At 39.8% G+C, this 24499-nt stretch overlaps 2 protein-coding genes and 2 long non-coding RNA genes across 4 annotated transcripts; all 4 read right to left on the bottom strand.

Annotated features, from left to right (window-relative positions):
* Positions 1 to 761: 761 nt before the first annotated feature.
* LOC125572243 (nucleolar protein dao-5-like) lies at positions 762 to 4315 on the bottom strand. The gene is made up of 2 exons (XM_048732474.1): positions 4115 to 4315; positions 762 to 3677 (listed from the first exon to the last, which is right to left on the bottom strand). Exons 1-2 carry the CDS (start codon positions 4232 to 4234, stop codon positions 762 to 764), a joined length of 3036 nt encoding a protein of 1011 aa, XP_048588431.1. The 5' UTR covers positions 4235 to 4315.
* Positions 4316 to 4639: 324 nt separating this feature from the next.
* On the bottom strand, positions 4640 to 6273 carry LOC125572405. Its single transcript, XR_007313817.1, has 3 exons — positions 6230 to 6273; positions 4867 to 4941; positions 4640 to 4716 (listed from the first exon to the last, which is right to left on the bottom strand). It is a non-coding gene; the product is annotated as an uncharacterized LOC125572405 (long non-coding RNA).
* Positions 6274 to 12852: 6579 nt separating this feature from the next.
* On the bottom strand, positions 12853 to 16406 carry LOC125572242 (nucleolar protein dao-5-like). Its single transcript, XM_048732473.1, has 2 exons — positions 16206 to 16406; positions 12853 to 15768 (listed from the first exon to the last, which is right to left on the bottom strand). The coding sequence occupies exons 1-2, from the start codon at positions 16323 to 16325 to the stop codon at positions 12853 to 12855; spliced, it is 3036 nt and encodes a 1011-aa protein (XP_048588430.1). The 5' UTR covers positions 16326 to 16406.
* A 324-nt stretch (positions 16407 to 16730) lies between these two features.
* LOC125572406 lies at positions 16731 to 18359 on the bottom strand. Its single transcript, XR_007313818.1, has 3 exons — positions 18316 to 18359; positions 16958 to 17032; positions 16731 to 16807 (listed from the first exon to the last, which is right to left on the bottom strand). It is a non-coding gene; the product is annotated as an uncharacterized LOC125572406 (long non-coding RNA).
* Between the last annotated feature and the right edge of the window lie 6140 nt (positions 18360 to 24499).

The following is a 24499-nucleotide window of genomic DNA, read 5'->3' as shown; positions in this document are numbered from 1 at the left end:
ATTGTAAGATTATTTAGTAAATATCTAAATATATAAATTAAGAAATTGTTCATTAAAATGTCGATTGATTTAACTGATTGTGATTTATACCAAAGGTCCTTACATAGCTACTATAACTTATAACTACAGTGTTACTATCAAATCTAACATCTGCTGATTCACTTGAGAATTAATTACCTTACTTTACCTTAGTCAATGCATGCTTAACTCGCCAGTGGTCTTGCGGATTCAGACTGCTAAAACCACGTATAAAGCTCAAACATTTCCCTAGCCTTCTGAAAGTCCAACAAAAAATCATCGGCATTAAAAGCCTTTTTTATCTCTAAAGAATGTTCTAAAGCTTTTTATTGTCTTTTCCAGGTTCTCTTGGTTTTCAGCACGAAAACAGACAACTCGGCTTCGCGAGGGGCTAGAGGCGATTGGTCTATACATGAATCCTGAAACGTCAACGCCTCTGCAACATGAGGGTGGCAATTTCCGTGTGCAGCCTCTAGGATTTCCAAACCTCTCTCAGAGTAGCATTTAAAAACAAAAGACAAAGGATTAAACGGAAATAGTGTTTATTAGTTTGCAAGTGGATAGAAAATAAGCATAAAATAAAAGGCATATAGAGAACGGGTAATATGAAACTATATGAATAGGTTGATAATGGAGTTCTAGCCTAACTCCTGAGAGTGTTGTAAAAGTTATATGAACAGGTCCAGGTACATAATTCTATCTTATTTCTGAGGGCGTTTAAGTCCAGAGGGTGACGAGAGTCTCTAGCCAGTGGGACACTTCGATGCATCTGCTCTACCAATAACCGTGGCTTTCTGACGCCCGCCACTTGTTCCCTTCGTCGGGAATGCATCTTCAGTCATTTTGATTGGGCGTTTAGCAGCACTTGGTGTATTAGATGACCCTCTTCTATGAACCCCTTGAGTATTCAAGCTCATGCTAAGGTACATCTCCAGCTTCACCCTGCGTGCTTTTCTTTTTTGTGCTTTAGTTGGTTTCGGTGGTACAGGCGTCTGAAGGCTCCTTTCTGGGGGCGTCACTAAAAGGCTGCTGGTCCTGAGGTTCTCCCTTATCACCCTTAGCGTGTATGCTGAAGGGCCTGAGTCGCTTGAACGCTTCGAAGAGATTGATTTACTAGAACTTGTTCTGTCTATGTTTCTTGGAAGAGCATGTAAAGACAAACCCGACGGAACCAAGAGCCCAGTGGTCTTGGAAGCTGTAACAGAAGAAGAAACTGCCTTGATTCTGTCTTTCTTGCCTGTGGGAGCATCGATAGACGAACCAGGCTTGGTAGCAAAACGCTCAGATGTCTTTGGAGCTGTAACAGAAGAAGACACTGCCTTGATTCTGTGTTTATTGCCTGTAGGAGCATCGATAGACGAACCAGGCTTGGTAGCAAAATGCTCAGATGTCTTGGAAGCTGTAACAGAAGAAGACACTGCCTTGATTCTGTCTTTCGTGCCTGTGGGAGCATCGATAGACGAACCAGGCTTGGTAGTAAAACGCTCAGATGTTTTTGGAGCCACAGCAGAAGAAGACACTGCCTTGATTCTGTCTTTATTGCTTGTGGGAGCATGGATAGACGAGCCAGACTTAACCTGATCAGTGTTTTGGGTTCTGTAGGTGTTGCTGGGGGAAGCAGAAGCAGAAGAAGGCTTGGAAGCCATCACTGACTGTGGCTCTACTGCCTTGGTTTTTGTCGACGTCACCAGCGCCGATTGAGGTTTTGGTGCATCAAGTCGCAGCTTAGATGGTTTTGCTTGTTCACCATTAGAAAACCGAGCTGGAGTTTGCACCATGGTGAGGTCTGGGAGTGATACTGATTGAGCAGCTTGCTTCGGGGTCGGCAAATCACGTGCAAGGTCACTGATAGATGTAGAGCGTCTTGGCATTGGCGCCGACGATGGATGACTCACGATCCTCAACATGTGACCAATGATATCCCTAATACTATTGACACTTTCGTTATCATTGCCACTTGAGGCATCCTTTTGCTGTAACTTCGTCTTCACGTTCTTAAAGGATGCAACAGTGGTAGTAACATCCTCATCAATCTCAGTGACGCTAGCCTGCGTTTTATCAGCCTTGCTGTCGTGGGGCGTTGTGTCATTCGACAGAGCTCGCAAGCTGGCATAAAGCTTAGCCTTTTCTCGACGTCTCCTCCTCTTCTGAGTTCGTGTCTCTTTGGCATGTATTGAGAGGCTGTTTATTTTTTCTTGGATGTCATATGCGGTTAGAAGTGAAGGACTTTCAGTTGCACACGCGTCCTTCACCTCAGGTTTGGAAGCAAAGCGCTCAGTGGTCTTGGGAGAAGTAGCAGAAGAAGACATTGCCTTGATTATGTCTTCATTGCTTGTGGGAGCATGGATAGACGAGCCAGACTTAACCTGATCAGTGTTTTGGGTTCTGTAGGTGTTGCTGGGGGAAGCAGAAGCAGAAGAAGGCTTGGAAGCCATCACTGACTGTGGCTCTACTGCCTTGGTTTTTGTCGACGTCACCAGCGCCGATTGAGGTTTTGGTGCATCAAGTCGCAGCTTAGATGGTTTTGCTTGTTCATCATTAGAAAACCGAGCTGGAGTTTGCACCATGGTCAGGTCTGGGAGTGATACTGAGTGAGCAGCTTGCCTCGGGGTCGGCAAATCACGTGCAAGGTCACTGATAGATGTAGAGCGTCTTGGCATTGGCGCCGACAATGGACGACTCACGGTCCTCAACATGTGACCACCGATATCCCTACTGCTGCTGATACTTTTGTTATAATTGTCACTGGAAGCATCCTTTTGCTGTAACTCCGTCTCCACGTTCTTAAAGGATGCAACAGTGGCAGTGCGGCTGTTGGCTAAGATGTTCACGTGTGCTGTCGACATAGCAGCCGAAACAGTTTTGGACATCTGTAAAGTTGATTCATGAAGGGCGGTGTCTAAAGAGTTCTCATCATGGTCTTTTCTTCTGATATTGAACAACAGAACAGGCGACAAGGCAGTGCCAAATTCAGCGAAACCGAGTGCAGCGGTCTTCATTGGTAGTAGTCGATTTCCATCAATGGTGCTGCTGTTGGACGACGTCAGGCGGTTAACACGGCTTTTTACTCTAGCCAGTACTGCTAGCAAGCCCATGGTGTACTCGGGCTTAAATTGTCTCTCCTTCCCCATGGGCTGAGTTGGTTCTGGGCCCTTCACTGATGCAAGTGATTTGGCTGCTAGCTGTTTACTGACAGTTAGTGCTTCCTCTTCATTAACCCTTGGTAGCAAAGGCTCTTGTTGCCCTGCGGGTAATAATATTCTGGAGCTCCCGGATGGTGGTGCTGTGAGGATCGTCAAGTCACTGGTAATCGAAGCAGCGCTGGTTGATCTACAGCGGTTTGGTGCTACAGTGCCTGGAAAAAGAGCGTCCAAGACGATTGGAATTGACCGCCAAGCACTCAGAGCGTTAGAAAGGATAACCGCGTGTTTGATTGGCGACGCATCTTCATATGACCCTGAAGCCATTTTCGCGATGGACTTGGTGCCCATGACAGGAGGTGATCTGGACTCACACCGCGCACGAGGAGGAACTAATGCTTGAACTTCCTTTTCTTCGAGTTTTACCCTTTTGTCTAAGTCTTGGGTCTGTTTACTGCACAGATCATTTTCGGCGCAACTCGCCAGGGGGTGGAACGTTGCTGAAGGCGCGCCTTGTTCCTGTAAAGCAAAATGTAACTTCAACACAATTCCCTTCCCAAGTTATAACTACTCTCTTAAACTAACCCTAACCATTTTCCTACTCTCCTTTTTCTTGATATATTTTCGCTATCTAAAAACATACTTTGAATAACAGTCTTCGGGACAAACAGTTGGTAATATGTATCTGGCCCTAGATATTGTACAGCGGACGCCCTAATTGTCATATACGTGATATACTTGCAATACTTGCCCTTCTACAGCTTTTGCTTGTGCAGCTATTCTGAGTGAATATCCTTCAAGTATTATTATTAGATACAGCAACTTCTAAAAGTCCTACAGTGTTTTTTGGCACTTACGTAGTACTGCTTCGACCCCCTCCCTCCGCCCTCCAACGCCTCTTCCTGGAACTCGCAAAGAGACCAGACGTGGTACTGTACATTCATCTCAGTACTCACCTTCATCAGGCAGATCCTCAAGTCGGAAGACATCTTGTTCTCGTCTTCTTTATCGTCATCAGTTTGGTCTCCGCTGTCCCAGTTGACTGCTAAAACAGCTACCGTGACCATGGTCGCCATGACGACAAACGACACGAAAAAAGGATTGCACCATAGCGGTACTACTTCCGGTGCAGGTGGAATTGCAGCTAGGGCGGTTACCTTCGGAACCAGCCCGACTACGATTAAAACAAAACAAATAGATCAGCAACATAAACAAAGTTCAATTACAATATAAAATACAGAAATGATCAGCAAGGAGACAAGTGTAAAAGTTTTTGAGTCAATCACTCATGTTATAGTATAAGACGACGTGTTCACCGACCAGATGTCATATCATCTGCTGACATACAGGCGACTAGTGTAGTATTATACACGTAACTTCCCGGTGAGGTGTATAACACCATTTACACCTGTCGTGAAGATAGTGTTATACACGTCAAAGGGTAAGGTTATATGACTTATTTGATTTCATTACTCACCTTGCGTGTAGGTTGTGTTCTTATACACGTAAAAGGGAAGGGAAGGCTGCCGTTCGTATCCAATCCCTCTGTCCCGAAACTCTGCAAAGAAATAAAATAGACACAGGTTACTTATTCTCGTATTTAAATTTTCAGAGTTTTTAATGGCAAAACATCAATCATCTCTGCGTGTTGTACTATATGTATATAGATTATCTTGGTGGTTATATGTCAGGTGAAATCTTTACTCACCTGTTATATTACATCTATATACATCATCTGGGCGTGTAGGCTCCCGAGCGTATCCAATTCTTCTGTCCCGAAACTCTGCAAACAAATGGATAGAGGTTATTACTCTTAGTCTCGTTATACCATTTCCTGAAATTTATGAATCAACACAGGGCTGAAGTCTTATGTTGTACGCCTCTGCGACTAAGGGAGCCGTCATTTATTACTGGGGGGGGGGGGGGGCAAATATGTAGGGAGGCTATGTGTCTTTTAGGGCGCCAATTTTTTTTTTTGGTAGGGGAGGTCACATTTTTGGGGCTGTCATTAAAGGGGGGTCACATTTTTGGGTCTTTGTCTGTCAACCGTCAGAGGGATTCTCAAAAAATATTTATATAAATACAAGATTGATTCCTGGACAATATTGTAATTAGTATATAGAGGAAACATTGTGAACTTAATAAAATTTACATTTGAACAATGACGTTCTCGCTCACTAATATATTAAAACCAGAATTAATTCGGCGCCTGCCTGTTCTAATCAGTTGAACAAAACAAATACATTAAAATGTTGCGAAACCTAGACTCGTCGACGACGTAGTCGTTTTCTAGCGACACAGGTATATGTTGTTCATCTATGTGCCACTCTTAAACTAGCGAAGTGAAGATTCATACTTAAATTAAAAAAGACAAAATTGCCATGCTAGCTGATCTATATTTTAGTAAAAGGTTATATCTCAGTTACATTCAGTATATCAAGTCTCTGTGGTTGTAAAGACATATAATCATTGAATATAAATAAGTGGAGGCGGGGGGGGGGGGGGGGGGGGTTTAGCCCAGAGTTTTGCAAAAATGCCCCCAGTAATTAATGACCGCACCCCAAGTCTCTGTGATTGAATAAACAGTAGTACGCCTCTGTGAATACACATAGTTTGGAGCATTTGCCCTTCGTTGGTTTATTCCAGTTTTCACAACGCCTACAAGGACCACCTGATTTTTCTAGAACAACCTTCCCCCCCCCCAATAAAAAAGGGAAGCAGACAGTGCGCCCCATATGTCCTTTGGAAAATCCCGCATCCACTGTGAACTGTCCCCGTTCTCCCTTCCCCCCCCCCCTCCCATTCCACGTTAGCTAATGGTTTGCAACAAAATTTGTATTGCCAACATTATCTCGTGCGGTTTTTATATACAGTACAGGTATCTGAACAGAAAACAACAACAATCGATCTATAGACTAATTCAGAAGGGTTCAAACACTTGTAAATTACGATATCTTTTTCATTGCTTTTAGTTGTGGCTAAGCTAACAAGCAATGGAACAAACTATCAAGTAAATCGTTTAGTTTTTAAAAATAATTAATCCAAAAATTAGTAAACATTTCAACACTTACCGATGAGAGAGCTTGGTTCTGAAAAATCTGTAATTCCAAGAATTACTGCAAAATAAATAAAATATGTAAAAAAAAAAAAACTCGCTAAAGGCTATCGCAAAAAAAGGAACACATTCGAGAAAGCGCAGTGTCATTTTGAGGTAAAATAACAAAGATTTCAACTCACCATTGCGCGACTCTGCCGCTAACATTTTTGGTAAACATAGTATTTGTAGATTTGGGTATACATGGTCTAGAATACCCAAGAAAGTCCCCAAAATTACGCTTACAATTATCCAGATCATCGCAGATCTGTAGCTTGCAAGCTAGCATGGGTCTCTTTGATTTCTATTCTAATTTGCATTATTACGTCACCAGCGGACATGACGTCACGCGCGCGCGCAAGGGTTCTGACCACGCGCGCACCATATAAGGAAAGTGAGAAAGCATAAATATGCCGTCTTCAACACGACGCTTCGCCCGAGCCATTAGCCAGGGACCGCGGAGACCATTTTAGAGTGTGAGGGCTGAAAATCTTTGCCAAAACAAACAAGGATATATCTGGAGCCCTAAAAATAATATATAATATAATATAATATGATATGATATGATATGATATGATATGATATGATATGATATGATATCATATGATATCATATGATATATTATAATATAATATGATATGATATGATATGATATGATATGATATGATATAATATAATATAATATAATATAATATAATATAATATAATATAATATAATATAATATAATATAATATAATATAATATAATATCATATCATATAATATAATATAATATAATATAATATAATATAATATAATATAATATAATATAATATAATATAATATAATATAATATATCTCGCTCTATGATCATGACGTGCGGCGCTTGATGATATGCCTTGGCGCAATGAATCATGGATAGGGTCCAGTCCTCAATACGTCGTCAAGAAATGCGTGCGCGCTCAACCGAGTGTGCTTGAGGCGACATCCTTTTGCTGGCATCGTGAATCGCCCGTCGCCCTATTGAATTAGTTATCGGACGATCCTTCAAAGACGGGAATCTGTAATATATTTTTTAAAGAAGACGCGTAGTTAGGGGTGAGCGCCTGGACACCATTTCATCCCTGGCCACCACCTTGGTGGTGGGGAAACCGGAACCACATCTACGAATTGTAGCAGTAGATCGAATCTCAAACTGGAAATTTTTCAATAATTCAAAGTTTTGCACCCGATGTGTTTGACAGTGAAAAAGGTGCCATTCATCATAAGGTTTAGAGCAGTAGGCCTTTTTGCTGGAGCTAAGTTAGCAACGGATACCGCAGAGTTTGGTAATTCTCAAAATAATTTATCGATGTTCCATTCCATATCGATCTTAGAAAGATTTCCCAGCCCGGCGCCTGCTCACATCGTGGCATCGATGAAAGTGTCTTACAAGGAACGAAAATCTACAAATCTACCTATAGAAACATTCTGCAGGCCGTAGCAGGAGTTGGGGCGCTGAGGGCACGTGCCCCCCCACCCCCCCTGCATACGACAATACATATCGATTTATTTTGGCGGTTTCAAACATTTCTGGATCAAATTGGAATGCACCAGGCCCCGTCTTAGGGCTAACATGATTGTTACTGTTGTTTATTATAATAAAAAGTTCTTATGTATAATTACAACTCGATTTACGCTAATTTAGGGGCGAAAATAGCGAGATTAAGCGGTCAACCTCTATTAAGCGGTCACTAACCTAAGTCCCGAGGGTGACCGCTTAAAAGACTGTATCTTTTTTTTTAATCAAAACAATACTCCCACAAGCTTTGCCCTTGTGCAGAAAATGTCATAGATGTAACAGCATTCCAAAGATTCAAAATAATATATTTAGACTGTTTAGATGCCATACTGTGGTTTTTATGTATTGATTTAGTGGCGATTCTCTCCTTCATTGGACCGAATATTCAGAAAAATGTCTGGAAATTAAAATCCAAAAATATATCTCCTTTCATGCATTAGATATTGGTGCACCCCACTTTACCAAATAGTGGCCTTGTTGTTGGTGGCCTACTCCCAAATGAATGCAATGAAGAAAAAACAGATTGAAAATGCTAACTTCTAATTTCAAACCAAACCCTTTCATTGATCTATGTTTGGGGTAGAGAGGAATCAAAGAATATCAATTGACTAAAAAACAATCGACGGGAGAGGAGATATAAAGTGAATTGACTCTACTTGAAAGGTTTGGTGAAAAAAATATGACAGTAATGAAAATAATTTGATTGAGCATTTCTTGACATTTCCCCTTCCCCATTATCTTAACCCTTTCACCACCACAGGCCTCTAAAGAGGCCATGTCTTTGCTATCCAAGCTATGTGAACAGAATTCTATTATTGAAAAAGAACAAGGTTGTTGCTAGTGTTATAAAGTTTAAGTATCTTGCCCTAAAAAACCCTTCCCCTTAATAAAAGTTCCTTTAATGTACATTTGTAAAGCTACATTCTGACAAGCTTTGTTCTTGCGAAGAACAATGGATGAAACAGGATTTCAAAGATGGAATATAGTGTCAGACACAATTTTAGATAAGATGCAATGCTGAAGATTTAATGTACCATTTTAAGTGGTGATTTTTCATCCCCATGGGAATTAATATCTAAAAATATACATCTAGTAATGCATTATATTTTGGTGTTTTGAGAAACCCTGGATCTAACTATTCCAATGAAATAAATCTAAACAACTAAAATAAATGTAATGGGCAAGAGACTTGAAAAGAAAATCCTAAAAATAAAATATAAGTGAAAGTAATAAATGAAAATTTCTCATTTAAAAATCAAATCTGTTCATTAATTTATTTTTGGTGTAGAGGGGAAATAGCAAAGAGCATCAATTGCATAAAAATAGTCAACAGGGAGAAGAAAAAGGAAGAAATATGACTCTTCCTTAAATGTCTGAAAAGAAAATATAATAACAATAATGTGATAATTATATTTAGTACTTTTCTAAAATATCCCCTTTCCCATTATCTTTAGGTTGATAGAAAACTGTTTTCTTTACAGATTTATTATTTAAAAAGCAAAAGTTTGTTTTTAGTTTTATATTATATAAGTATCTTGTTCTAAAGAAACCTATGAGTGTGTACTGCTGAATCACATAGTAATGAACTAGTCATTTGTGCCCCCTCCCTTATGGTCCCACAGAAGTCAGGGGTTAATGTGGGGTTTTAGACCACTTTTTAACCAGAATATGTCAAGAGGGGTGGTGGTATTGACTGTTTTTGACTCTTAACTTGGAAACAGGCTTTTATTAAAGTTGAATCCCCCACCCTTCCCTGGGACCATGGGTGTGGGGGTATCAAATGACAAGTGAATAAGAACATCCTACTGTTCTCTTCAAGACATGATTTTTAATTCTCATGTCTTCCAGTCTTTAGCATTCATCTTGGCCCTCAGGTAGTTCCTGGTTCGTAAAAGAGTGAAAACAATTATTTATTATTTCTTTCAAAACAATCTTTTTATCAAGCCATTTATAATCTAACTAATTTTCCACAACTATTTGAAAAAAAAAATAACCACATGAGATGCAAGATGCAGACAATAACAACAATACATATTGAAAATAGGGTTTTTTATCCTCGGTAAGGAAAATTTCTCTTGTAAGTTGAAAAAGCTGCGGTATCTTCTAAGGATATGTATCTTCTTAGGACTAAGAGCACAGGATATAAATACAAGATAGGTCTTCTTTAGCAGTATTTGACAAATTCAACACGATATTTGTTAGCCTTTATGAAATATCTCAACACAATCAATCTGCCCTGAAGAAGTCTTATTAAAGACGAATTCCAGTTTTTGTTGTATTTTATTCAACACAATCAAGAATATAGATAAAACGAAGAATGTCAAAACAAAACCTGTTATGCTCAAATAATTTGATTACTAAGTTGAGTACTCGCATTCTCAAAGCATACAAAAAGGACAACAAAAAGCCTAATAACTGTCATATCCTCAATAGACAATACAAATCCTCTTCCAAAACTCACCTTGCATTGTTTTTTTTTGTCGCTTTCTTGTGGTTCTGTTCGCTTTTTAATGTGAACTGTTACTTGCTTAAATTTACTAGCTAAAACCATATAAATCTTGGCGTGAATGAATGTTAGTAGATCTCCTCTAGTTGACTTTATCCTTAAGTCACAAAATTTGAGGCAAAATAAATAATCATCGCATAATCGACAAGAACTTTTTCCCTTGTTCCGTGCTTGTATTTAGTCGACATTTCGGGGCCGAGTGGGGCCTGGGAGTCGCGCGGCTGACTGACTGACTGGCTGGCTGGCTGGCGAGTGACACCACAGGGTACCCGCGCGATGACCACAAAAACCAAGTCGCATACCTATACCATATTTCTATGCCTATGGGGCTACGCGCGCGGCCTGCGGCCGCGCTTGGCTCCGCTATGAATGAATGAATATTTCGTGAACTTTAATAGAAATTATGTATGTGTTATTTATTTAGGGCAAAAACGTCAAATTCTTGTAGCGTGTTTTCTGTGGAAGAAACAACAATTTTTGGCTGAATTTTCTTGATATGGTGACAAACGGGGTAGGCCACAGTATGCCCTAGTGCCAGCGTGTCATATCCCAGAAAAGAACACAGCTTAATTGCCCAAAGTGATGTAAAAGAGAAAAGAAAAACCGTTCTAAGCAAAATATGTATTAGCGAAGGCTTACTTACCCGAAAAGAATCGTTTCGCAGTAGTACTTAATACCAGGAGAACCTAATTACCTAAATCTCATTCTCTTTGAATCTCAGCCAGTCATTTCAACATTTGAAGAATTTCTGGACGATCTGAACTCCCCCCTCGGTAAAACCATCAATAGGCTAGTCCCCCCCCCCCCCCCCCCACTGTCTGGTCCAACCACCCGCCGAGCGTAACCCTAGCTGTACTGCCTGTAAAAGGGGGGGGGGGTGCCCACCCATCAGACCTTCGAGTTCAAGGAGAGACAATTCCAGGACAAGTACCTCAAGACAAACTTTGGTGACGGGGACGGGACGGTTAATAGAAAGAGTGGAAGGGGACTTTACAGTTTAAGAAGACTCAGAAGTGAATAGTACTGACGAGACAGTTCCCTTCCCAAGACCGAGCGTATGGCAATTATTGGGGATAAACGGGTGATGGATTTTATTAAGGGGTTGCAGAGGGGTTGCCTCGAGTCCATGGCGTCCTCTTTTATGATCGATGATTTTTTAGTTGGAATATTTTTCCCGTCCCCTCACATTCTAAAGTCCCTCTGGTATGCCCATTTTCTTTACCGCGAGTCTAGTGCGTGAATTCTTGGAATTTTTTATTTGTCCTCATATACAAGAGTCTGCATCCCTCGAATCTTGCAAGGCGTGTTTAGGAAAATGGAGCACCATGAATTTGTATGTTGGTGTATTTCTTAAGCTTTGTGATCTTCTCAAAGTTATAGTACGATATTTAATAAGATATTTATTAAGGTATAAAGTATTTTTATAATTATATTATAAAATTATAATATTTATAATTATATTATAAAAATAACTATTTTATATTATATTAACTTTTTATTATTTATTGAATTTTTTTATTAACATAACCAGGCATCATTTTTTGTGGCATAAAATGTTTTAGTGTATAGTTATTATCTCAACATAGTTATGTGATGTACGCTTTAGATGAAAAATCTGCTAATTAAAGTCCATATCCAACTTGCGGTTAAAATTTTGGTTTTGAATGTCTAAAACTTGATTGATATAATTTTATCGTAGAATAGATTGGATTGGGAGTCTGATTTGCAAAGGGTTTATAGCCTACAGAAACATTCTTTACACAATTCGAATCAAGGACTTTCAAAGCATAAAAATTGTAAGATTATTTAGTAAATATCTAAATATATAAATTAAGAAATTGTTCATTAAAATGTCGATTGATTTAACTGATTGTGATTTATACCAAAGGTCCTTACATAGCTACTATAACTTATAACTACAGTGTTACTATCAAATCTAACATCTGCTGATTCACTTGAGAATTAATTACCTTACTTTACCTTAGTCAATGCATGCTTAACTCGCCAGTGGTCTTGCGGATTCAGACTGCTAAAACCACGTATAAAGCTCAAACATTTCCCTAGCCTTCTGAAAGTCCAACAAAAAATCATCGGCATTAAAAGCCTTTTTTATCTCTAAAGAATGTTCTAAAGCTTTTTATTGTCTTTTCCAGGTTCTCTTGGTTTTCAGCACGAAAACAGACAACTCGGCTTCGCGAGGGGCTAGAGGCGATTGGTCTATACATGAATCCTGAAACGTCAACGCCTCTGCAACATGAGGGTGGCAATTTCCGTGTGCAGCCTCTAGGATTTCCAAACCTCTCTCAGAGTAGCATTTAAAAACAAAAGACAAAGGATTAAACGGAAATAGTGTTTATTAGTTTGCAAGTGGATAGAAAATAAGCATAAAATAAAAGGCATATAGAGAACGGGTAATATGAAACTATATGAATAGGTTGATAATGGAGTTCTAGCCTAACTCCTGAGAGTGTTGTAAAAGTTATATGAACAGGTCCAGGTACATAATTCTATCTTATTTCTGAGGGCGTTTAAGTCCAGAGGGTGACGAGAGTCTCTAGCCAGTGGGACACTTCGATGCATCTGCTCTACCAATAACCGTGGCTTTCTGACGCCCGCCACTTGTTCCCTTCGTCGGGAATGCATCTTCAGTCATTTTGATTGGGCGTTTAGCAGCACTTGGTGTATTAGATGACCCTCTTCTATGAACCCCTTGAGTATTCAAGCTCATGCTAAGGTACATCTCCAGCTTCACCCTGCGTGCTTTTCTTTTTTGTGCTTTAGTTGGTTTCGGTGGTACAGGCGTCTGAAGGCTCCTTTCTGGGGGCGTCACTGAAAGGCTGCTGGTCCTGAGGTTCTCCCTTATCACCCTTAGCGTGTATGCTGAAGGGCCTGAGTCGCTTGAACGCTTCGAAGAGATTGATTTACTAGAACTTGTTCTGTCTATGTTTCTTGGAAGAGCATGTAAAGACAAACCCGACGGAACCAAGAGCCCAGTGGTCTTGGAAGCTGTAACAGAAGAAGAAACTGCCTTGATTCTGTCTTTCTTGCCTGTGGGAGCATCGATAGACGAACCAGGCTTGGTAGCAAAACGCTCAGATGTCTTTGGAGCTGTAACAGAAGAAGACACTGCCTTGATTCTGTGTTTATTGCCTGTAGGAGCATCGATAGACGAACCAGGCTTGGTAGCAAAATGCTCAGATGTCTTGGAAGCTGTAACAGAAGAAGACACTGCCTTGATTCTGTCTTTCGTGCCTGTGGGAGCATCGATAGACGAACCAGGCTTGGTAGTAAAACGCTCAGATGTTTTTGGAGCCACAGCAGAAGAAGACACTGCCTTGATTCTGTCTTTATTGCTTGTGGGAGCATGGATAGACGAGCCAGACTTAACCTGATCAGTGTTTTGGGTTCTGTAGGTGTTGCTGGGGGAAGCAGAAGCAGAAGAAGGCTTGGAAGCCATCACTGACTGTGGCTCTACTGCCTTGGTTTTTGTCGACGTCACCAGCGCCGATTGAGGTTTTGGTGCATCAAGTCGCAGCTTAGATGGTTTTGCTTGTTCACCATTAGAAAACCGAGCTGGAGTTTGCACCATGGTGAGGTCTGGGAGTGATACTGATTGAGCAGCTTGCTTCGGGGTCGGCAAATCACGTGCAAGGTCACTGATAGATGTAGAGCGTCTTGGCATTGGCGCCGACGATGGATGACTCACGATCCTCAACATGTGACCAATGATATCCCTAATACTATTGACACTTTCGTTATCATTGCCACTTGAGGCATCCTTTTGCTGTAACTTCGTCTTCACGTTCTTAAAGGATGCAACAGTGGTAGTAACATCCTCATCAATCTCAGTGACGCTAGCCTGCGTTTTATCAGCCTTGCTGTCGTGGGGCGTTGTGTCATTCGACAGAGCTCGCAAGCTGGCATAAAGCTTAGCCTTTTCTCGACGTCTCCTCCTCTTCTGAGTTCGTGTCTCTTTGGCATGTATTGAGAGGCTGTTTATTTTTTCTTGGATGTCATATGCGGTTAGAAGTGAAGGACTTTCAGTTGCACACGCGTCCTTCACCTCAGGTTTGGAAGCAAAGCGCTCAGTGGTCTTGGGAGAAGTAGCAGAAGAAGACATTGCCTTGATTATGTCTTCATTGCTTGTGGGAGCATGGATAGACGAGCCAGACTTAACCTGATCAGTGTTTTGGGTTCTGTAGGTGTTGCTGGGGGAAGCAGAAGCAGAAGAAGGCTTGGAAGCCATCACTGACTGTGGCTCTACTGCCTTGGTTTTTGTCGACGTCACCAGCGCCGATTGAGGTTTTGGTGCATCAAGTCGCAGCTTAGATGGTTTTGCTTGTTCATCATTAGAAAACCGAGCTGGAGTTTGCACCATGGTCAGGTCTGGGAGTGATACTGAGTGAGCAGCTTGCCTCGGGGTCGGCAAATCACGTGCAAGGTCACTGATAGATGTAGAGCGTCTTGGCATTGGCGCCGACAATGGACGACTCACGGTCCTCAACATGTGACCACCGATATCCCTACTGCTGCTGATACTTTTGTTATAATTGTCACTGGAAGCATCCTTTTGCTGTAACTCCGTCTCCACGTTCTTAAAGGATGCAACAGTGGCAGTGCGGCTGTTGGCTAAGATGTTCACGTGTGCTGTCGACATAGCAGCCGAAACAGTTTTGGACATCTGTAAAGTTGATTCATGAAGGGCGGTGTCTAAAGAGTTCTCATCATGGTCTTTTCTTCTGATATTGAACAACAGAACAGGCGACAAGGCAGTGCCAAATTCAGCGAAACCGAGTGCAGCGGTCTTCATTGGTAGTAGTCGATTTCCATCAATGGTGCTGCTGTTGGACGACGTCAGGCGGTTAACACGGCTTTTTACTCTAGCCAGTACTGCTAGCAAGCCCATGGTGTACTCGGGCTTAAATTGTCTCTCCTTCCCCATGGGCTGAGTTGGTTCTGGGCCCTTCACTGATGCAAGTGATTTGGCTGCTAGCTGTTTACTGACAGTTAGTGCTTCCTCTTCATTAACCCTTGGTAGCAAAGGCTCTTGTTGCCCTGCGGGTAATAATATTCTGGAGCTCCCGGATGGTGGTGCTGTGAGGATCGTCAAGTCACTGGTAATCGAAGCAGCGCTGGTTGATCTACAGCGGTTTGGTGCTACAGTGCCTGGAAAAAGAGCGTCCAAGACGATTGGAATTGACCGCCAAGCACTCAGAGCGTTAGAAAGGATAACCGCGTGTTTGATTGGCGACGCATCTTCATATGACCCTGAAGCCATTTTCGCGATGGACTTGGTGCCCATGACAGGAGGTGATCTGGACTCACACCGCGCACGAGGAGGAACTAATGCTTGAACTTCCTTTTCTTCGAGTTTTACCCTTTTGTCTAAGTCTTGGGTCTGTTTACTGCACAGATCATTTTCGGCGCAACTCGCCAGGGGGTGGAACGTTGCTGAAGGCGCGCCTTGTTCCTGTAAAGCAAAATGTAACTTCAACACAATTCCCTTCCCAAGTTATAACTACTCTCTTAAACTAACCCTAACCATTTTCCTACTCTCCTTTTTCTTGATATATTTTCGCTATCTAAAAACATACTTTGAATAACAGTCTTCGGGACAAACAGTTGGTAATATGTATCTGGCCCTAGATATTGTACAGCGGACGCCCTAATTGTCATATACGTGATATACTTGCAATACTTGCCCTTCTACAGCTTTTGCTTGTGCAGCTATTCTGAGTGAATATCCTTCAAGTATTATTATTAGATACAGCAACTTCTAAAAGTCCTACAGTGTTTTTTGGCACTTACGTAGTACTGCTTCGACCCCCTCCCTCCGCCCTCCAACGCCTCTTCCTGGAACTCGCAAAGAGACCAGACGTGGTACTGTACATTCATCTCAGTACTCACCTTCATCAGGCAGATCCTCAAGTCGGAAGACATCTTGTTCTCGTCTTCTTTATCGTCATCAGTTTGGTCTCCGCTGTCCCAGTTGACTGCTAAAACAGCTACCGTGACCATGGTCGCCATGACGACAAACGACACGAAAAAAGGATTGCACCATAGCGGTACTACTTCCGGTGCAGGTGGAATTGCAGCTAGGGCGGTTACCTTCGGAACCAGCCCGACTACGATTAAAACAAAACAAATAGATCAGCAACATAAACAAAGTTCAATTACAATATAAAATACAGAAATGATCAGCAAGGAGACAAGTGTAAAAGTTTTTGAGTCAATCACTCATGTTATAGTATAAGACGACGTGTTCACCGACCAGATGTCATATCATCTGCTGACATACAGGCGACTAGTGTAGTATTATACACGTAACTTCCCGGTGAGGTGTATAACACCATTTACACCTGTCGTGAAGATAGTGTTATACACGTCAAAGGGTAAGGTTATATGACTTATTTGATTTCATTACTCACCTTGCGTGTAGGTTGTGTTCTTATACACGTAAAAGGGAAGGGAAGGCTGCCGTTCGTATCCAATCCCTCTGTCCCGAAACTCTGCAAAGAAATAAAATAGACACAGGTTACTTATTCTCGTATTTAAATTTTCAGAGTTTTTAATGGCAAAACATCAATCATCTCTGCGTGTTGTACTATATGTATATAGATTATCTTGGTGGTTATATGTCAGGTGAAATCTTTACTCACCTGTTATATTACATCTATATACATCATCTGGGCGTGTAGGCTCCCGAGCGTATCCAATTCTTCTGTCCCGAAACTCTGCAAACAAATGGATAGAGGTTATTACTCTTAGTCTCGTTATACCATTTCCTGAAATTTATGAATCAACACAGGGCTGAAGTCTTATGTTGTACGCCTCTGCGACTAAGGGAGCCGTCATTTATTACTGGGGGGGGGGGGGGGCAAATATGTAGGGAGGCTATGTGTCTTTTAGGGCGCCAATTTTTTTTTTTGGTAGGGGAGGTCACATTTTTGGGGCTGTCATTAAAGGGGGGTCACATTTTTGGGTCTTTGTCTGTCAACCGTCAGAGGGATTCTCAAAAAATATTTATATAAATACAAGATTGATTCCTGGACAATATTGTAATTAGTATATAGAGGAAACATTGTGAACTTAATAAAATTTACATTTGAACAATGACGTTCTCGCTCACTAATATATTAAAACCAGAATTAATTCGGCGCCTGCCTGTTCTAATCAGTTGAACAAAACAAATACATTAAAATGTTGCGAAACCTAGACTCGTCGACGACGTAGTCGTTTTCTAGCGACACAGGTATATGTTGTTCATCTATGTGCCACTCTTAAACTAGCGAAGTGAAGATTCATACTTAAATTAAAAAAGACAAAATTGCCATGCTAGCTGATCTATATTTTAGTAAAAGGTTATATCTCAGTTACATTCAGTATATCAAGTCTCTGTGGTTGTAAAGACATATAATCATTGAATATAAATAAGTGGAGGCGGGGGGGGGGGGGGGTTTAGCCCAGAGTTTTGCAAAAATGCCCCCAGTAATTAATGACCGCACCCCAAGTCTCTGTGATTGAATAAACAGTAGTACGCCTCTGTGAATACACATAGTTTGGAGCATTTGCCCTTCGTTGGTTTATTCCAGTTTTCACAACGCCTACAAGGACCACCTGATTTTTCTAGAACAACCTTCCCCCCCCCCAATAAAAAAGGGAAGCAGACAGTGCGCCCCATATGTCCTTTGGAAAATCCCGCATCCACTGTGAACTGTCCCCGTTCTCCCTTCCCCCCCCCCCTCCCATTCCACGTTAGCTAATGGTTTGCAACAAAATTTGTATTGCCAACATTATCTCGTGCGGTTTTTATATACAGTACAGGTATCTGAACAGAAAACAACAACAATCGATCTATAGACTAATTCAGAAGGGTTCAAACACTTGTAAATTACGATATCTTTTTCATTGCTTTTAGTTGTGGCTAAGCTAACAAGCAATGGAACAAACTATCAAGTAAATCGTTTAGTTTTTAAAAATAATTAATCCAAAAATTAGTAAACATTTCAACACTTACCGATGAGAGAGCTTGGTTCTGAAAAATCTGTAATTCCAAGAATTACTGCAAAATAAATAAAATATGTAAAAAAAAAAAAACTCGCTAAAGGCTATCGCAAAAAAAGGAACACATTCGAGAAAGCGCAGTGTCATTTTGAGGTAAAATAACAAAGATTTGAACTCACCATTGCGCGACTCTGCCGCTAACATTTTTGGTAAACATAGTATTTGTAGATTTGGGTATACATGGTCTAGAATACCCAAGAAAGTCCCCAAAATTACGCTTACAATTATCCAGATCATCGCAGATCTGTAGCTTGCAAGCTAGCATGGGTCTCTTTGATTTCTATTCTAATTTGCATTATTACGTCACCAGCGGACATGACGTCACGCGCGCGCGCAAGGGTTCTGACCACGCGCGCACCATATAAGGAAAGTGAGAAAGCATAAATATGCCGTCTTCAACACGACGCTTCGCCCGAGCCATTAGCCAGGGACCGCGGAGACCATTTTAGAGTGTGAGGGCTGAAAATCTTTGCCAAAACAAACAAGGATATATCTGGAGCCCTAAAAATAATATATAATATAATATAATATGATATGATATGATATGATATGATATGATATGATATGATATGATATCATATGATATATTATAATATAATATGATATGATATGATATGATATGATATGATATGATATAATATAATATAATATAATATAATATAATATAATATAATATAATATAATATAATATAATATAATATAATATAATATAATATAATATAATATCATATAATATAATATAATATAATATAATATAATATAATATAATATAATATAATATAATATAATATAATATAATATAATATAATATAATATATCTCGCTCTATGATCATGACGTGCGGCGCTTGATGATATGCCTTGGCGCAATGAATCATGGATAGGGTCCAGTCCTCAATACGTCGTCAAGAAATGCGTGCGCGCTCAACCGAGTGTGCTTGAGGCGACATCCTTTTGCTGGCATCGTGAATCGCCCGTCGCCCTATTGAATTAGTTATCGGACGATCCTTCAAAGACGGGAATCTGTAATATATTTTTTAAAGAAGACGCGTAGTTAGGGGTGAGCGCCTGGACACCATTTCATCCCTGGCCACCACCTTGGTGGTGGGGAAACCGGAACCACATCTACGAATTGTAGCAGTAGATCGAATCTCAAACTGGAAATTTTTCAATAATTCAAAGTTTTGCACCCCATGTGTTTGACAGTGAAAAAGGTGCCATTCATCATAAGGTTTAGAGCAGTAGGCCTTTTTGCTGGAGCTAAGTTAGCAACGGATACCGCAGAGTTTGGTAATTCTCAAAATAATTTATCGATGTTCCATTCCATATCGATCTTAGAAAGATTTCCCAGCCCGGCGCCTGCTCACATCGTGGCATCGATGAAAGTGTCTTACAAGGAACGAAAATCTACAAATCTACCTATAGAAACATTCTGCAGGCCGTAGCAGGAGTTGGGGCGCTGAGGGCACGTGCCCCCCCACCCCCCCTGCATACGACAATACATATCGATTTATTTTGGCGGTTTCAAACATTTCTGGATCAAATTGGAATGCACCAGGCCCCGTCTTAGGGCTAACATGATTGTTACTGTTGTTTATTATAATAAAAAGTTCTTATGTATAATTACAACTCGATTTACGCTAATTTAGGGGCGAAAATAGCGAGATTAAGCGGTCAACCTCTATTAAGCGGTCAATAACCTAAGTCCCGAGGGTGACCGCTTAAAAGACTGTATCTTTTTTTTTAATCAAAACAATACTCCCACAAGCTTTGCCCTTGTGCAGAAAATGTCATAGATGTAACAGCATTCCAAAGATTCAAAATAATATATTTAGACTGTTTAGATGCCATACTGTGGTTTTTATGTATTGATTTAGTGGCGATTCTCTCCTTCATTGGACCGAATATTCAGAAAAATGTCTGGAAATTAAAATCCAAAAATATATCTCCTTTCATGCATTAGATATTGGTGCACCCCACTTTACCAAATAGTGGCCTTGTTGTTGGTGGCCTACTCCCAAATGAATGCAATGAAGAAAAAACAGATTGAAAATGCTAACTTCTAATTTCAAACCAAACCCTTTCATTGATCTATGTTTGGGGTAGAGAGGAATCAAAGAATATCAATTGACTAAAAAACAATCGACGGGAGAGGAGATATAAAGTGAATTGACTCTACTTGAAAGGTTTGGTGAAAAAAATATGACAGTAATGAAAATAATTTGATTGAGCATTTCTTGACATTTCCCCTTCCCCATTATCTTAACCCTTTCACCACCACAGGCCTCTAAAGAGGCCATGTCTTTGCTATCCAAGCTATGTGAACAGAATTCTATTATTGAAAAAGAACAAGGTTGTTGCTAGTGTTATAAAGTTTAAGTATCTTGCCCTAAAAAACCCTTCCCCTTAATAAAAGTTCCTTTAATGTACATTTGTAAAGCTACATTCTGACAAGCTTTGTTCTTGCGAAGAACAATGGATGAAACAGGATTTCAAAGATGGAATATAGTGTCAGACACAATTTTAGATAAGATGCAATGCTGAAGATTTAATGTACCATTTTAAGTGGTGATTTTTCATCCCCATGGGAATTAATATCTAAAAATATACATCTAGTAATGCATTATATTTTGGTGTTTTGAGAAACCCTGGATCTAACTATTCCAATGAAATAAATCTAAACAACTAAAATAAATGTAATGGGCAAGAGACTTGAAAAGAAAATCCTAAAAATAAAATATAAGTGAAAGTAATAAATGAAAATTTCTCATTTAAAAATCAAATCTGTTCATTAATTTATTTTTGGTGTAGAGGGGAAATAGCAAAGAGCATCAATTGCATAAAAATAGTCAACAGGGAGAAGAAAAAGGAAGAAATATGACTCTTCCTTAAATGTCTGAAAAGAAAATATAATAACAATAATGTGATAATTATATTTAGTACTTTTCTAAAATATCCCCTTTCCCATTATCTTTAGGTTGATAGAAAACTGTTTTCTTTACAGATTTATTATTTAAAAAGCAAAAGTTTGTTTTTAGTTTTATATTATATAAGTATCTTGTTCTAAAGAAACCTATGAGTGTGTACTGCTGAATCACATAGTAATGAACTAGTCATTTGTGCCCCCTCCCTTATGGTCCCACAGAAGTCAGGGGTTAATGTGGGGTTTTAGACCACTTTTTAACCAGAATATGTCAAGAGGGGTGGTGGTATTGACTGTTTTTGACTCTTAACTTGGAAACAGGCTTTTATTAAAGTTGAATCCCCCACCCTTCCCTGGGACCATGGGTGTGGGGGTATCAAATGACAAGTGAATAAGAACATCCTACTGTTCTCTTCAAGACATGATTTTTAATTCTCATGTCTTCCAGTCTTTAGCATTCATCTTGGCCCTCAGGTAGTTCCTGGTTCGTAAAAGAGTGAAAACAATTATTTATTATTTCTTTCAAAACAATCTTTTTATCAAGCCATTTATAATCTAACTAATTTTCCACAACTATTTGAAAAAAAAAATAACCACATGAGATGCAAGATGCAGACAATAACAACAATACATATTGAAAATAGGGTTTTTTATCCTCGGTAAGGAAAATTTCTCTTGTAAGTTGAAAAAGCTGCGGTATCTTCTAAGGATATGTATCTTCTTAGGACTAAGAGCACAGGATATAAATACAAGATAGGTCTTCTTTAGCAGTATTTGACAAATTCAACACGATATTTGTTAGCCTTTATGAAATATCTCAACACAATCAATCTGCCCTGAAGAAGTCTTATTAAAGACGAATTCCAGTTTTTGTTGTATTTTATTCAACACAATCAAGAATATAGATAAAACGAAGAATGTCAAAACAAAACCTGTTATGCTCAAATAATTTGATTACTAAGTTGAGTACTCGCATTCTCAAAGCATACAAAAAGGACAACAAAAAGCCTAATAACTGTCATATCCTCAATAGACAATACAAATCCTCTTCCAAAACTCACCTTGCATTGTTTTTTTTTGTCGCTTTCTTGTGGTTCTGTTCGCTTTTTAATGTGAACTGTTACTTGCTTAAATTTACTAGCTAAAACCATATAAATCTTGGCGTGAATGAATGTTAGTAGATCTCCTCTAGTTGACTTTATCCTTAAGTCACAAAATTTGAGGCAAAATAAATAATCATCGCATAATCGACAAGAACTTTTTCCCTTGTTCCGTGCTTGTATTTAGTCGACATTTCGGGGCCGAGTGGGGCCTGGGAGTCGCGCGGCTGACTGACTGACTGGCTGGCTGGCTGGCGAGTGACACCACAGGGTACCCGCGCGATGACCACAAAAACCAAGTCGCATACCTATACCATATTTCTATGCCTATGGGGCTACGCGCGCGGCCTGCGGCCGCGCTTGGCTCCGCTATGAATGAATGAATATTTCGTGAACTTTAATAGAAATTATGTATGTGTTATTTATTTAGGGCAAAAACGTCAAATTCTTGTAGCGTGTTTTCTGTGGAAGAAACAACAATTTTTGGCTGAATTTTCTTGATATGGTGACAAACGGGGTAGGCCACAGTATGCCCTAGTGCCAGCGTGTCATATCCCAGAAAAGAACACAGCTTAATTGCCCAAAGTGATGTAAAAGAGAAAAGAAAAACCGTTCTAAGCAAAATATGTATTAGCGAAGGCTTACTTACCCGAAAAGAATCGTTTCGCAGTAGTACTTAATACCAGGAGAACCTAATTACCTAAAACTCATTCTCTTTGAATCTCAGCCAGTCATTTCAACATTTGAAGAATTTCTGGACGATCTGAACTCCCCCCTCGGTAAAACCATCAATAGGCTAGTCCCCCCCCCCCCCCCCCCCCCACTGTCTGGTCCAACCACCCGCCGAGCGTAACCCTAGCTGTACTGCCTGTAAGGGGGGGGGGGGTGCCCACCCATCAGACCTTCGAGTTCAAGGAGAGACAATTCCAGGACAAGTACCTCAAGACAAACTTTGGTGACGGGGACGGGACGGTTAATAGAAAGAGTGGAAGGGGACTTTACAGTTTAAGAAGACTCAGAAGTCAATAGTACTGACGAGACAGTTCCCTTCCCAAGACCGAGCGTATGGCGATTATTGGGGATAAACGGGTGATGGATTTTATTAAGGGGTTGCGGAGGGGTTGCCTCGAGTCCATGGCGTCCTCTTTTATGATCGATGATTTTTTAGTTGGAATATTTTTCCCGTCCCCTCACATTCTAAAGTCCCTCTGGTATGCCCATTTTCTTTACCGCGAGTCTAGTGCGTGAATTCTTGGAATTTTTTATTTGTCCTCATTTACAAGAGTCTGCACCCCTCGAATCTTGCAAGGCGTGTTTAGGAAAATGGAGCACCATGAATTTGTATGTTGGTGTATTTCTTAAGCTTTGTGATCTTCTCAAAGTTATAGTACAATATTTAATAAGATATTTATTAAGGTATAAAGTATTTTTATAATTATATTATAAAATTATAATATTTATAATTATATTATAAAAATAACTATTTTATATTATATTAACTTTTTATTATTTATTGAATTTTTTTATTAACATAACCAGGCATCATTTTTTGTGGCATAAAATGTTTTAGTGTATAGTTATTATCTCAACATCGTTATGCGATGTACTCTTTAGATGAAAAATCTGCTAATTAAAGTCCATATCCAACTTGCGGTTAAAATTTTGGTTTTGAATGTCTAAAACTTGATTGATATAATTTTATCGTAGAATAGATTGGATTGGGAGTTTGATTTGCAAAGGGTTTATAGCCTACAGAAACATTCTTTACACAATTCGAATCAAGGACTTTCAAAGCATAAAAATTGTAAGATTATTTAGTAAATATCTAAATATATAAATTAAGAAATTGTTCATTAAAATGTCGATTGATTTAACTGATTGTGATTTATACCAAAGGTCCTTACATAGCTACTATAACTTATAACTACAGTGTTACTATCAAATCTAACAACTGCTGATTCACTTGAGAATTAATTACCTTACTTTACCTTAGTCAATGCATGCTTAACTCGCCAGTGGTCTTGCGGATTCAGACTGCTAAAACCACGTATAAAGCTCAAACATTTCCCTAGCCTTCTAAAAGTCCAACAAAAAATCATCGGCATTAAAAGCCTTT

Source organism: Nematostella vectensis, chromosome 9 (genome assembly GCF_932526225.1).
Source record: "Nematostella vectensis chromosome 9, jaNemVect1.1, whole genome shotgun sequence".
Classification (NCBI taxonomy): Eukaryota; Metazoa; Cnidaria; class Anthozoa; order Actiniaria; family Edwardsiidae; genus Nematostella; species Nematostella vectensis.
This window is presented reverse-complemented; position numbering and strand designations above follow the sequence as displayed.